The 12,771-nt window shown below is 48.3% G+C and overlaps 2 protein-coding genes across 2 annotated transcripts; both read left to right on the top strand.

Annotated features, from left to right (window-relative positions):
* Window positions 1–157: 157 nt before the first annotated feature.
* On the top strand, window positions 158–2,481 carry LOC116464657 (pre-mRNA-processing-splicing factor 8-like). The gene is made up of 5 exons (XM_032147918.2): window positions 158–388; window positions 489–681; window positions 962–1,149; window positions 1,620–1,850; window positions 2,398–2,481. Exons 1-4 carry the CDS (start codon window positions 158–160, stop codon window positions 1,788–1,790), a joined length of 783 nt encoding a protein of 260 aa, XP_032003809.2. The 3' UTR covers window positions 1,791–1,850; window positions 2,398–2,481.
* Window positions 2,482–2,486: 5 nt separating this feature from the next.
* On the top strand, window positions 2,487–6,515 carry LOC131382691 (pre-mRNA-processing-splicing factor 8-like). The gene is made up of 3 exons (XM_058435145.1): window positions 2,487–2,541; window positions 2,720–2,930; window positions 3,089–6,515. Exons 1-3 carry the CDS (start codon window positions 2,513–2,515, stop codon window positions 3,332–3,334), a joined length of 486 nt encoding a protein of 161 aa, XP_058291128.1. The 5' UTR covers window positions 2,487–2,512; the 3' UTR covers window positions 3,335–6,515.
* The last annotated feature ends 6,256 nt before the right edge of the window (window positions 6,516–12,771 follow it).

Below are 12,771 nucleotides of genomic sequence, written 5' to 3'. Positions count from 1 at the left end.
TTCCCTGCCGTCACCTTCCCAGCAGGAACCTATCTACCCTACTACTCACCTATAAGCTTCCTTGAGCCGCTCCAATGCCAAGATGAGCAACTTGGTGTCATGCTTATAGGAGAGTAGTAGGGTAGATAGGTTCCTGCTGGGAAGGTGACGGCAGGGAATGGCATCATCCTCAGAGTCCAAAGAAAGAAGGTGTAGCCCCAGTCTTTTCTGGTTTTACTTCCTCCTAGTTTTCCCATTGACCCTTCCCATTGCTTTTATCAGTGTGAAGTCTCGGTTGAACCAGTCTCAGAGGGAGGAGCTAGGTCTGATCGAGCAGGCCTACGATAACCCCCACGAGGCGCTGTCTCGCATCAAGCGTCACCTCCTCACACAGAGAGCCTTCAAAGAGGTGAGTGAGGCCTCCCAAGTTTTCTTTTTGGTGCTACCAAAGGTAGCAGTTGCCTCAGGTGATTGGTGGATTGGTGTGAACCAGCCTCCTTGTCCCACAGGTGGGCATTGAGTTCATGGATCTCTATAGCCACCTCGTTCCAGTATATGACGTTGAGCCCCTGGAGAAGATAACTGATGCCTACCTGGACCAGTACCTGTGGTATGAAGCCGACAAGCGCCGCCTGTTCCCACCCTGGATTAAGCCTGCTGACACAGAACCACCTCCGCTGCTTGTTTACAAGTGGTGTCAAGGTAGAACTCTCCTGAGATTGCCCTGTGAGGAACGGGGGAGGAATTTAGTTCTACGTCAAAATTCTCATCTGGGCAGCATGATTGGTTTACTCTCTTGATGCGTGGTAATAAAGGGAAGTAGTATTCATGTTAAACTGAGGACAAGCCCATAGTCAAAGCAATCCAGATGAATACATGGAATCGTAGTGGGATTGGTTATGGAAGGTAATGATAGTTACTGTGGGGCTAGTCTTGAAAGAGGATTTCTAACCTGCTGGAGACCTGCCTTGCTACTCCTCAGGCATCAATAACCTGCAGGACGTGTGGGAGACAAGTGAAGGCGAGTGCAATGTCATGCTAGAATCCCGCTTTGAAAAGATGTATGAGAAGATCGACTTGACCCTGCTCAATAGGCTGCTGCGCCTCATCGTGGACCACAACATAGCTGACTACATGACAGCCAAGAACAATGTCGTCATCAACTATAAGGTGTGTCTCAGGCACAGTAGCACGGAATTGTGTGTGGAGTGGTTGTCTGGCCCACTGACTCAGAATTTGCTGAGGAGGAGGCTGGGTGCAGTGGCTCACGCCTGTAATCCCAGCACTTTGGGAGGCTGAGGCGGGCGGATCACGAGGTCAGGAGTTGGAGACCAGTCTGGCCAACATGGTGAAACCCCATCTCTACTTAAAAAAATACAAAAATTAGTTGGGTGTGGTGGTGGGCGCCTGTAATCCCAGCTACTCGGGAGGCTGAGGCAGGAGAATCACTTGAACCCGGGAAGTGGAGGTTGCAGTGAGCTGAGATTGTGCCACTGCACTCCAGCCTGGGTGACTGAGCACAACTCTGCCTCGGGGTGGGGAAAAAATAGAATTTGCTGAGGGGAGAACAAAAGAGGTTGACCCTGGAGAATCCTGGGACATGGCTCAGGTTGTTAAGAATTGTAGTTCTTTCTTTCTAGGACATGAACCATACAAATTCATATGGGATCATCAGAGGCCTGCAGTTTGCCTCATTCATCGTGCAGTATTATGGCCTGGTGATGGATTTGCTTGTATTGGGATTGCACCGGGCCAGTGAGATGGCTGGGCCCCCTCAGATGCCAAATGACTTTCTCAGTTTTAGCCACTGAGGCTGCCCACCCCATCCGTCTCTTCTGCAGATATATTGATCGCATTCATATTTTTTTCAGGTGAGGGCTTGCCTGGATTCCTAGCCTTGCAGGGTACTGAGGCATATGCTTTGCCTCTGAAATCAGCTATTGTACCTGAGTTGACTTAACTGCTGTTGGGGCTTTAAAATGGAATGAAGCGGCTGGGCACGGTGGCTCACGCCTGTAATCCCAGCACTTTGGGAGGCCGGGGCGGGTGGATCACGAGGTCAGGAGATCAAGACCATCCTGGCTAACACGGTGAAACCCTGTCTCTACTAAAAATACAAAAAATTAGCCGGGCGTGGTGGTGGGCGCCTGTAGTCCCAGCTACTCGGGAGGCTGAGGCTGGAGAAGGGCGTGAACCTGGGAGGCGGAGCTTGCAATGAGCCGAGATTGCGCCACTGCACTCCAGCCTGGGCAACAGAGCGAGACTCCGTCTCAAAAAAAAAAATAAATAAAATGTAATGAAGCCTGGGGAGGGTGGGGGTAGGATGGGATGGGGTCTCCATCTGTGGAGCTGGAGGACTCGTGGGTGTCCCAAATCTCAGTGTATTGGGGCCTCAGCAATGTACCTGGTCTGGTGTAGGTTCACAGCAGATGAGGCTCGGGACCTGATTCAACGTTACTTGACAGAGCACCCTGACCCCAACAATGAAAACATCGTTGGCTATAACAAGAAGTGCTGGCCCCGAGATGCCCGCATGCGCCTCATGAAACATGATGTTAACTTGTGAGTCTAGGTTGGGGCTGTGTGAGCTGGAAGGACATAGGCTAAGGGCCCAGAGAGGGCATACCTGAGGCTGTGTCCTGGGTGGGAGAGGCGTGGCTGTGTCAGGATATCATCAGTTGGCCTTTGAAGGGAAGTTCCTTCCAAGAAACTGATGTGACCATATGTTCTCTGTGGGCAGAGGCCGGGCAGTATTCTGGGACATCAAGAACCGCTTGCCACGGTCAGTGACTACAGTTCAGTGGGAGAACAGCTTCGTGTCTGTGTACAGTAAGGACAACCCCAACCTGCTGTTCAACATGTGTGGCTTCGAGTGCCGCATCCTGCCTAAGTGCCGCACCAGCTATGAGGAGTTCACCCACAAGGACGGGGTCTGGAACCTGCAGAATGAGGTACAGCCTGGGAGGGGCTGAGAGTGACATGAGTGCGCCTGTACTTCCTGGGTCAGTCACCGGAGCCTTGTTGGGTGGAAAGGCTGAATGGTGGGCACAGTTGGCTCTTGCTTCTGTGAGAGTTCCTCAGACAAGTTCACCTTGATTTTGTGGTTTAGGTTACTAAGGAGCGCACAGCTCAGTGTTTCCTGCGTGTGGATGATGAGTCAATGCAGCGCTTCCACAACCGTGTGCGTCAAATTCTCATGGCCTCTGGCTCCACCACCTTCACCAAGGTACAAGGCCATCATCCCCAGCTTCCCTCTTGTCCTCTGCTCATTTCACATCCCTTTCACTTCTTCCCCTGCTGGCTTCTTCCTTCTCCTCTTTGCTTAGTGTGCCAGTTTCCATGCTCTGTGCAATAGCGGCTTATAGTATGTCAGGTCGCTTCATAGTTATTTTCTGAGCATTCTCTGTAGAAATTCTGTAGTCTCCTCCTTGTGGAGTTGTGATGATTCTAAATTAAGGCAGGAATAAAAGTTGGATTTATTATTTTGAACAGAAAAGCATTATTTTTGCATTTTCTCAGGGGCTTATCTAAGTCATGTTAACCAATGGCATAGAGAACCTGTGAAAAAGCAGCACTCGTAGACATCTCAGGGTTCATTTCTCCTTCACTTACCTTCAGAGGCCCAGCTGAAGGCAACTGGAATTGAGAAAGAAAAATCTGAGGGATTTTCAGCTACGTAAGTTTTCCCAAAATTTAAAAAGTTACCTTGGCCGGGCACAGTGGCTCATGCCTGTAATCCCAGCACTTTGGGAGGCCGAGGCTGGTGGATCACCTGAGGTCAAGAGTTTGAGACCAGCCTGGCCAATGTGGTTCTGAAACCTCATCTCTGCTAAAAATACAAAAATTAGCCGGGCCTGGTGGCAGGCGCCTGTAATCCCAGCTACTTGGGAGGCTGAGGCAGAATTGCTTGAACCCGGGAGGCGGAGGTTGCTGTGAGTCGAGATCGTACCATTGCACTCTAGCCTGGGCGACAAAGCAAAAACTCTATCTCAAAAAAAAAAAAAAAGTTACCTTACTCTGGTTTCCATTAGAGTAACTCTTAGCTATAACATTTTTCTTGCATTCCGACCTTCATATCTCCAAATGTGTGGCATTTGCATGAGCAGAATGTTTTCTGTTTTTTAGTTAAGTCTGTTAAGGATACGTTCTATTGTGTTTTAGAACTATTGCATTACGGTTGAGTTTCCTTTATCCAAAATTCTTGGGACTAGAAATGTTTTGGATTTCAGATTTTCTTTTTTAATATTTTCATTATTTTTATTAGAGACAGGGTCTCACTGTCACTTAGGCTGGAGTGCAGTGGCACTATCATAGCTCACTGCAGCTCAAGTGATCCTCACACCTCAGCCACCTGAGTATCTGGGACCACAGGTGCATATGCCACCATGCCTGGCTAATTTTTAATTTTTTTTTCTTTTTTTTTTTTTTTTGAGGCGGAGTCTTGCTCTGTTGCCCAGGCTGGAGTGCAGTGGTGCAATTTCGGCTCACTGCAAGCTCCACCACCCAGATTCACGCCATTCTCCTGCCTCAGCCTCCCAAGTAGCTGGGACTACAGGTGCCCACCACCACACCCTGCTAATTTTTTGTATTTTTAGTAGAGACGGGGTTTCACCATGTTAGCCAGGATGGTCTCGAACTCCTGACCTTGTGATCCGCCTGTCTCAGCCTCCCAAAGTGCTGGGATTACAGGCGTGAGCCACCGTGCCTGGCCTAATTTTTAAATTTTTTGTAAAGCTGAGATCTCACTCTCTTGTCCAGGCTGGTCTCAGACTCTCTGGGTTCAAGCAGTCCTCCTGCCTTAGCCTCTCATAGTGCTGGATTATAGGTGTGAGCCACCGTGCCCAGCCTTGAAATATTTTCATTATACTTACAGGTTCAGCATACCCAATCCAAAATTTGAAATGCCCCAATGAGCATTTCCTTTGAGCATCATGTTGGTGCTCAGAATGTTGGGACTCAAGAAAGTTTCAGCTTTTTTTTTTTTTTTTTTTTGAGACGGAGTCTCACTCTGTTGCCCAGGCTGGAGTGCAGTGGCGCAATCTCGGCTCACTGCAAGCTCCACCTCCCGGGTTCACTCCATTCTCCTGCCTCAGCCTCTCCAAGTAGCTGGGACTACAGGCGCCTGCCACTACGCCCGGCTAATTTTTTGTATTTTTAGTAGAGACGGGGTTTCACCGTGGTCTCGATCGCCTGACCTCGTGATCCGCCCGCCTCGGCCTCCCAAAGTGCTGGGATTACAAGTGTGAGCCACCGCGCCCGGCCAAGTTTCAGCTTTTTGAGCATTTTGGGTTTTAGATTAACCTGTATCTGGGAATCTGAGAGCACTAGAGTTAGTGATTGCTCTAGCCCAGTCTGGAAGTGGAAGAGGAAAGGATTCCTGAAAGAAGTAGCATGTGATGAGGCAGGTGAGGGAGAGCATTCCTTTAGGCAGAAGTGTGGCGATGTAACTAGCTTGGTGTACATGGGACCATGGAAAGTTCAAGGTTTGCTGGAGTAAATTGTGGAATTGGGAATGTTAAGAGATGAGGCTGGATAAATAGTGGAGAGCCATATCATGGACATGGAGGGCATCGCACACCTTAGGAAGAATTATGTAAGGGTCTTAAGCACAGAGTGACTTTGTTAGATTTGTTTTTCTTCTTTTTTTTTTTTTTTTTTAACTTCCCACACTACAGATGTAGACTTTGTCAAATTTCTGTGTTAGATGATTCACTCTTGCAGCTGTGAGAAGGATGTACCTGAAAGGATAGGTCGGGAGACCAGGTTTGGGGACCACTGAAGAAGTCCAGATAAAAACGATGAGAGTAGGCCGGGTGTGGGGGCTCACGCCTGTAATCTCAGCACGTTGGGAGGCCCAGGCAGGTGGATCACCTGAGGTCAGGAGTTTGAGACCAGCCTGACCAACATGGGGAAACCCCATCTCTACTTAAAATATGAAAATTAGTCGGGCGTGGTGGCGCACACCTGTAATCCCAGCTACACAGGTGGCTGAGGCAGGAGAATCGCTTGAACCCAGGAGGCAGAGGTTGCAGTGAGCCGAGATTCCACCAATGCACTCCAGCCTGGCAGCAGGGTGAGACTCTGTCTCCAAAAAAATACATAAATCAGTAAAAATGATGAGAGCACTGAAAGTAGAGGTAGGAAGAGGGGAACAGATTTGATAAGAAGTTAGCAGATAAAATCAGCAGAACTTTGTGGTCCTGGGATGCTCAAAGAAAAGTCAAAAATGATGTGCAGGCCGGGTGCGGTGGCTCACGCCTGTAATCCCGGCACTTTGGGAGGCCAAGGCAGGTGGATCACAAGGTCAGGAGATCGAGACCATCCTGGCTAACATGGTGAAACCCCGTCTCTACTAAATATACAAAAAATTAGCCGGGCGTAGTGGCGGGCGCCTATATTCCCAGCTACCCGGGAGGCTGAGGCAGGAGAATGGCGTGGACCCAGGGGGTGGAGCTTGCAGTGAGCCGAGATCACGTCACTGCACTCCAGCCTTGGGCAACAGAGCGAGACTCCGTCTCAAAAAAAAAAAAAAAAAAAAAAAAAGATGTGCAGATTTTGGCGTGGGTGACTAGGTGGATGTTAGTGCCACCAACTGGAAGACTACATGAACAAGAGCAGGTTTAGGATGGAAGATAAAGAAATCTCGTTTAGGATATATAAAGTTTGAAATTCCTGAGAACATTCAGGTGGAGATTTCCCCAGGTATTTATTTATACCATATTTCTTCAGTTCCAAGATACATATTTAAGTACATATATACACATGCGTAGATTGCCGATTCCTTCTGCTCCCTTAGTGGTGCCTCTGTAATTGATGATCTGTTAGATTCGATTTAAAAAGTATGAGTGTGACATTCAAGGAAGAGAAATGAAACTAGAAAGGTAAGAGCAGTCAGGGATAACTTAGAGGTTCTTAGGTGAGTGCCAATCTGAAGAAGCATGGACAACAGGTCTGGATTAAAGATGTAGATTTAGGAGCCTGTCCACAAAAGGTCAAAAGCTCAAGAATGAGTGACATCACCCAGGGACAATGTAGAGTGAGAAGAGGAGAGGGACGAATTTGGAACTGTGGGGAATACCAAGATTAAGTGTGGCCAGAACCTGTGGGAGAGTGCTGGGTCTTGGAACCAAGGCTTTCAGGAACACGTGTCCAGAATTGGGGTGGATGCTTAGCGGTGTCAGTTGCCTAAGAGCATTTCGGTTAGATAAGGACTGAAAAGTATCCATTGGATTTGGCAGTTAGGACGTCATTGGTGACCTTAGCAGGAGCTGTTACAGAAATAGTAGGGGTGGAAGCCAGATGGCAGTGAGTGAGGCTTCATGGGAAGTAAGTGAGTGGAGACAGCAAGGACAATCTGTTTGCCAGTTGAAGAGAAGGAAGGACATCAGATGCCACCTAGAGGGAGCTGTAAGTCAGTGCAGGTGTTTTTGAATGACAGTGACTCGAGTATATTTTAATTAAGGAGCCCAGTAGCAGTTCAGTGTACAATAGAAAAGTGTGGAATTGGCCGGACGCAGTGGCTCACGCCTGTAATCCCAGCACTTTGGGATGCCAAGGTGGGCAAATCACCAAGTCAGGAGTTCGAGACCAGCCTGGCCAACATGGTGAAACCCCGTCTCTACTAAAAATAAAAAAATTAGCCAGGCGCGGTGGCGGGCGTCTGTAATCTCAGCTACTCGGGAGGCTGAGGCAGGAGAATTGCTTGAACCCAGGAGGTGGAGGTTGCAGTGAGCCGAGATCGTGCCACTTCACTCCAGCCTCGGTGACAGAGCAAGACTCCGTCTCAAAGAAAAGTAGGTAATTGATGAGCAGAGGTGCAGAGGGTCTCACTAGGGATAGAATAAAGAGCAAGCAGAGGAAAAATCCTTTGACCCTAACAGGAAAGAGGTCTGGAAAGATGTGGATATAGATGAGGTTAGTGGGAAGCTATAACAGGATTTTGAGATTTTCAGCTTTGCTTGGGCTGGAGTTAGGGGAAAGAGTTGTGCGTAGTGAAAATTTGATGGTGTTAGGGTATGATGATGATTGCTGAAGAAACTGAGAGGGATTGGAAGGTGTGTTGAGAGCTCAGGTGGGTTTTGGGAAGACAACTGAGCATTTATTTTTCCCAGAATCACCCAGCTACTCAGTGACAGGGATGGAGAAGGTGGATAGATTACACTGGTGATTAAGGAATTGAGCTCTGTTAGAAGACAGTTGTGGAGTGGTAAGGGATTGGATGCAAGGGAATCAAGAGTGCTGGACCCAGCCGGGCACGGTGGCTCATACCTGTAATCCCAGCACTTTGGGAGGCCGAGGCGGGTGGATCACGAGTTCAGGAGATCGAGACCATCCTGGCTAACACGGTGAAACCCCATCTGTACTAAAAATACAAAAAATTAGCCAGGTGTGGTGGCGGACGCCTGTGGTCCCAGCTACTCGGGAGGCTGAGGCTGGAGAATGGCAGGAACCTGGGAGGCAGAGCTTGCAGTGAACCGAGATTGCAACACTGCACTCCAGCCTGGGTGACAGAGCGAGATTCTGTCTCAAAAAAAAAAAATGCTGGACCCCATTGAGATCCTGGAAGAGGGGAGAGAAGAGAGAGCAGAAGAGGCCATTGGCCTGGGAAAGAATTGTAGGCATCAGGGAACTGGATATAAGAAGTTAGAGGCTGAGGAGTGGAGGAGTGTCTGAGAGGGTTAGGATGCAGTTGACTCTACTGGTTAGAAGCACAGGCTCTGGAGTCAGATGGGGTTCACATCATACCTTTGTCATATTACTAGTTGGGATCTTGGGAAAATTGCCCATGCTGGGCATCAATTCCCTCATCTGTAAAATAGGGATACTGATATGATCTAGCTCAGACGGCTTTTGTGAGAATTAAATGAAACAGGGTATTTAGTAAGCCATATTACTTGATAAATTGCTTGATAAAGCTGGGCACGGTGGCTTATGCCTGCAATCCCAGCACTTTTGGAAGCCGAGGTGGGAGGACTACTTGAGCCCAGGAATTCGAGACCAACTTCGGCAACATAGCAAGATCCCGTTTATATTTAAAAATAAATAAATAGGCCGGGTGCGGTGGCTCATGCCTGTAATCACAGCACTTTGGGAGGACGAGGTAGGTGGATCACGAGGTCAGGAGTTCAAGACCAGCCTGGCCAATATGGTGAAATCCCATCTCTACTAAAAATACAAAAATTAACCAGGTGTGGTGGCGCATGTCTGTAGTCCCAGCTACTCTGGAGGCTGAAGGAGGAGAATCACTTGAGCCCTGGAGGTGGAGGTTGCAGTGAGCTGAGATTGCGCCACTGCACTCCAGCCTGGGTGACAAAGTGAGACTCCATCTCAAAAAAAAAAAAAAAAAAAAAAACTGTGTCATAGGCAAGTTCTATAACTTGTTTTTTTATGAAGACATAAGAGGTATAATATATTTAAATTTCTTACCATGTTACCTAGTACATGTAGACCTAAGTAAATATTATTTTCCTTCCTGCCTCCCCTTATCTCCCAGGAATTTCTGCTATTTAGTAAAGGAACACTGGGCTCCTCAGGAATTTATGCTTCCTCCCCTTCAGGGATAGAGCACTGTTAACTACGACAGAAATACTGTGTTCCGTTACACACATCAGCAATTCCAAGTGCAGTCAGAAAATTTACTAAACCTAATGGGAATTGTCCACTTGCCTTTACCCCAATATCTAGCCCATCGTGGCCCCTGGCTCTCCTTTTTTTTTTTTTTTGAGACGGAGTCTTGCTCTGTTGCCCAGGCTGGAGTGCAGTGGCACAATTTCAGCTCACTGCAACCTCCGCCTCCCAGGTTTAAGAAATTCTCCTGCCTTAGCCTCCTCAGTAGCTGGGATTACAGGTGCCTGACACCATGCCCGGCTAATTTTTGTATTTTTAGTAGAGATAGGGTTTCACCATGTTGGTCAGGCTGGTCTCGAACTCCTGACCCCATGATCCGCCCACCTCGGCCTCGCAAAGTGCTATGATTACAGGCATAAGCCACCACACCCGGCCCCCCTCCTTTCTGTAGATCTGCCTGATTGTCCCATCCTGTGGACATGCGAGATGCTCAGTCTAGCTTTCGTAGTAGGGTTTGAGCTGTTATCTCACCTGCAGTCTTTTCTCCTTGCTCGTCTGAATACTGTTTGCTCAAGGCAGGTTACTATCGTAACTCCAGCCAACGCACTCTTTCACCTCAATCATTGTTCAGAAGACATTTTTTGCCTTAAAGTCTTGACTATATCATTTGGTATTTTGTGGTTTGCTATCTTGTTTTATTGAGCTTTTCAAAGAAACAGCTTTGGTTTCATTAATTTTTATGGTTTTTCTCTTTTTTGTTGCGTTGATTTCTTTTTTTTTTCTTTTTGAGATGGGGTCTCTGTGACCCAGGTTGGTGTGCAGTGTCGCAATCTCAGCTCACTGTAACCTCTGCCTCCCAGGCTCAGGAGACCCTCCCACCTTAGCCTCCCAAGTAGCTGGGACCACAGGCACATGCCACCATGCCTGGCTGATTTTTCTTTGTAGTTTGGATACAGACAGTTTCGCCATGTTGCCCAGGCTGGTCTTGAATTCCTGAGCTCAGGTAATCCACCCCCCCTGGGCTCCCAAAGTGCTGGGACTGTAGGTGTGAGCCACCACACCTGGCCTTGTTGCATTGATTTCTTCTCTTTTTTTTTTTTTTTGAGATGGAGTCTCGCTCTGTCGCCCAGGCTGGAGTGCAGTGGCGCGCTCTCGGCTCACTGCAAGCTCCGCCTCCCGGGTTCACGCCGTTCTCCTCCCTCAGCCTCTCCGAGTAGCTGGGACTACAGGCGCCCGCCACTACGCCCGGCCAATTTTTTTTGTATTTTTAGTAGAGACGGGGTTTCACCGTGGTCTCGATCTCCTGACCTCGTGATCCGCCCGCCTCGGCCTCCCAAAGTGCTGGGATTACAAGCGTGAGCCACCGCGCCCGGCCTGATTTCTTCTCTTATCATAGCCATCCCTTTGCTAGTTTGTTAAAGTAAAAGGTCAGATTATCAATTTTGGACCTTTCTCTTTTTTTTTTTTTTTTTTTTTGAGACGGAGTCTCGCCCTGTCACTCAGGTTGAAGTACAGTGGCGCGATCTCTGCTCACTGCAAGCTCCATCTCCCGGGTTCATGCCATTCTCCTGCCTCAGATCCCGAGTAGCTGGGACTACAGGTGCCCGCCACCACACCCGGCTAATTTTTTTTTTTTTTTTTTTGTATTTTTACTAGAGACACGGTTTCACCGTGTTTGCCAGGATGGTCTCGATCTCCTGATCACCTCCTGATCTGCTCGCCTTGGCCTCCCAAAGTGTTGGGATTACAGGTGTGAGCCGCCGCGCCGGCCTAGACCTTTTTCTTTTTCTTTTTCTTTTTTTTTTTTTTTTTTTGAGATGTAGTCTCACTCTCTCACCCAGGCTGGAGTGCAGTGGAGCAATCTCAGCTCACTGCAACCTCCGCCCTCTGAGTTCAAGCAATTCTCCTGCCTCAGCCTCCTGAGTAGCTAGGATTACAGGTGCCTGCCACTGCGCCCGACTAATTTTTTTTTGTATTTTTAGTAGAGACAGGGTTTCACCATCTTGGCCAGGCTGCTCTTGAACTCTTGACCTCGTGATCCACCTGCCTCGGCCTCCCAAAGTGCTGGGATTACAGGCATGAGCCACCGTGCCCAGCTGACCTTTCTCTTCTTTTTTTTTGAGACAGAGTCTTGCTCTGTCGCCCAGGCTGGAGTACAGTGGCGCGATCTCGGCTCACTGCAACCTCTGCCTCCTGGGTTCATGTCATTCTCCTGCCTCAGCCTCCTGAGTAGCTGGGAGTACAGGCACCCGCCACCACGCCCAGCTAAATTTTGTATTTGTAGTAGAAACGGGGTTTCACCGTGTTAGCCGAGATGGTCTCGATCTCCTGACCTCGTGATCCACCCGCCTCAGCCTCCCAGAGTGCTGGGATTACAGGTGTGAGCCACCGTGCCTGGCCAACCTTTCTCTTTTTCTAATAGAATTATTCACTTCTGTAAATTTTCCTCTCAGCATTGCTTTAGCTGCATTCCTCCCCGCCCCCCCCTTTTTTTTTTTTTTTTTTTTGGAGGTGGAGTCTCACATTGTCACCCCGGCTAGAGTGCAGTGGCAGGATCTCGGCTCACTGCAACCTCCACCTACCCTGTTCAAGCGATCCTCCTGCCTCAGCCTCCCAAGTAGCTGGGATTACAGGTGTCCGCCACCACACCCAGCTAATTTTTTTTTGTATTTTTAGTAGAGACAGGGTTTCACCGTGTTGGCCAGGCTGGTCTTGAACTCCTGACCTCGTGATTTACCCGCCTTGGCTTCCCAAAGTGCTGGGATTACAGATATGAGCCATCGTGCCCGGCCCCATTCCTCACATTTTAATATGTTGTGTTTTCATTTTTATTTAGTTAAAAGTATATTCTAATTTCCCTTATGAGTTCATATTCCACCTTAGGTTGTTTCAAACTATGCTGTTTACATATTTGGGGGTTTCCCTTATTAGTTTCTACTTTGATTCCATTATGATTAGGAAACATGTTCTATGTGATCTTAGTTTTAAAAAAATGTGTCAAGATTTTTTTTTTAATAATTAATTAATTTAGAGGTGGGGTCTCACTCTTGCCTAGGTTGGACTCAAACTCCTGGGTGCAGGTGATCCTCCTGCCTCAGCCTTCCAAAGAGTTGGGATTACGGGCATGAGCTACTGCACCTGGCTGAGGCTGACTTTTTTTTTTTTTTTTTTTGAGACGGAGTCTCGCTCTTTCACCCAGGCTGGAGTGCAGTGGCGCGATCTCAG

Source organism: Hylobates moloch, unplaced genomic scaffold (genome assembly GCF_009828535.3).
Source record: "Hylobates moloch isolate HMO894 unplaced genomic scaffold, HMol_V3 SCAFFOLD_1212, whole genome shotgun sequence".
Lineage (NCBI taxonomy): Eukaryota > Metazoa > Chordata > Mammalia > Primates > Hylobatidae > Hylobates > Hylobates moloch.
Note: the sequence above shows the minus strand (reverse complement) of the source record. Positions and strands in the feature narration are given on the sequence as shown.

Excerpts from the sequence above, each read along its gene's own strand:
- LOC116464657 (XM_032147918.2), top strand. The coding sequence starts at position 158 with ATGGCATCATCCTCAGAGTCCAAAGAAAGAAGGTGTAGCCCCAGTCTT. Across the intron at positions 389-488 it reads CACAGAGAGCCTTCAAAGAG|GTGGGCATTGAGTTCATGGA; the intron begins GTGAGTGAGGCC and ends CTTGTCCCACAG. Across the intron at positions 682-961 it reads TGTTTACAAGTGGTGTCAAG|GCATCAATAACCTGCAGGAC; the intron begins GTAGAACTCTCC and ends GCTACTCCTCAG.
- LOC131382691 (XM_058435145.1), top strand. The coding sequence starts at position 2,513 with ATGCGCCTCATGAAACATGATGTTAACTT. Across the intron at positions 2,542-2,719 it reads ATGAAACATGATGTTAACTT|AGGCCGGGCAGTATTCTGGG; the intron begins GTGAGTCTAGGT and ends CTCTGTGGGCAG. Across the intron at positions 2,931-3,088 it reads TCTGGAACCTGCAGAATGAG|GTTACTAAGGAGCGCACAGC; the intron begins GTACAGCCTGGG and ends TTTGTGGTTTAG.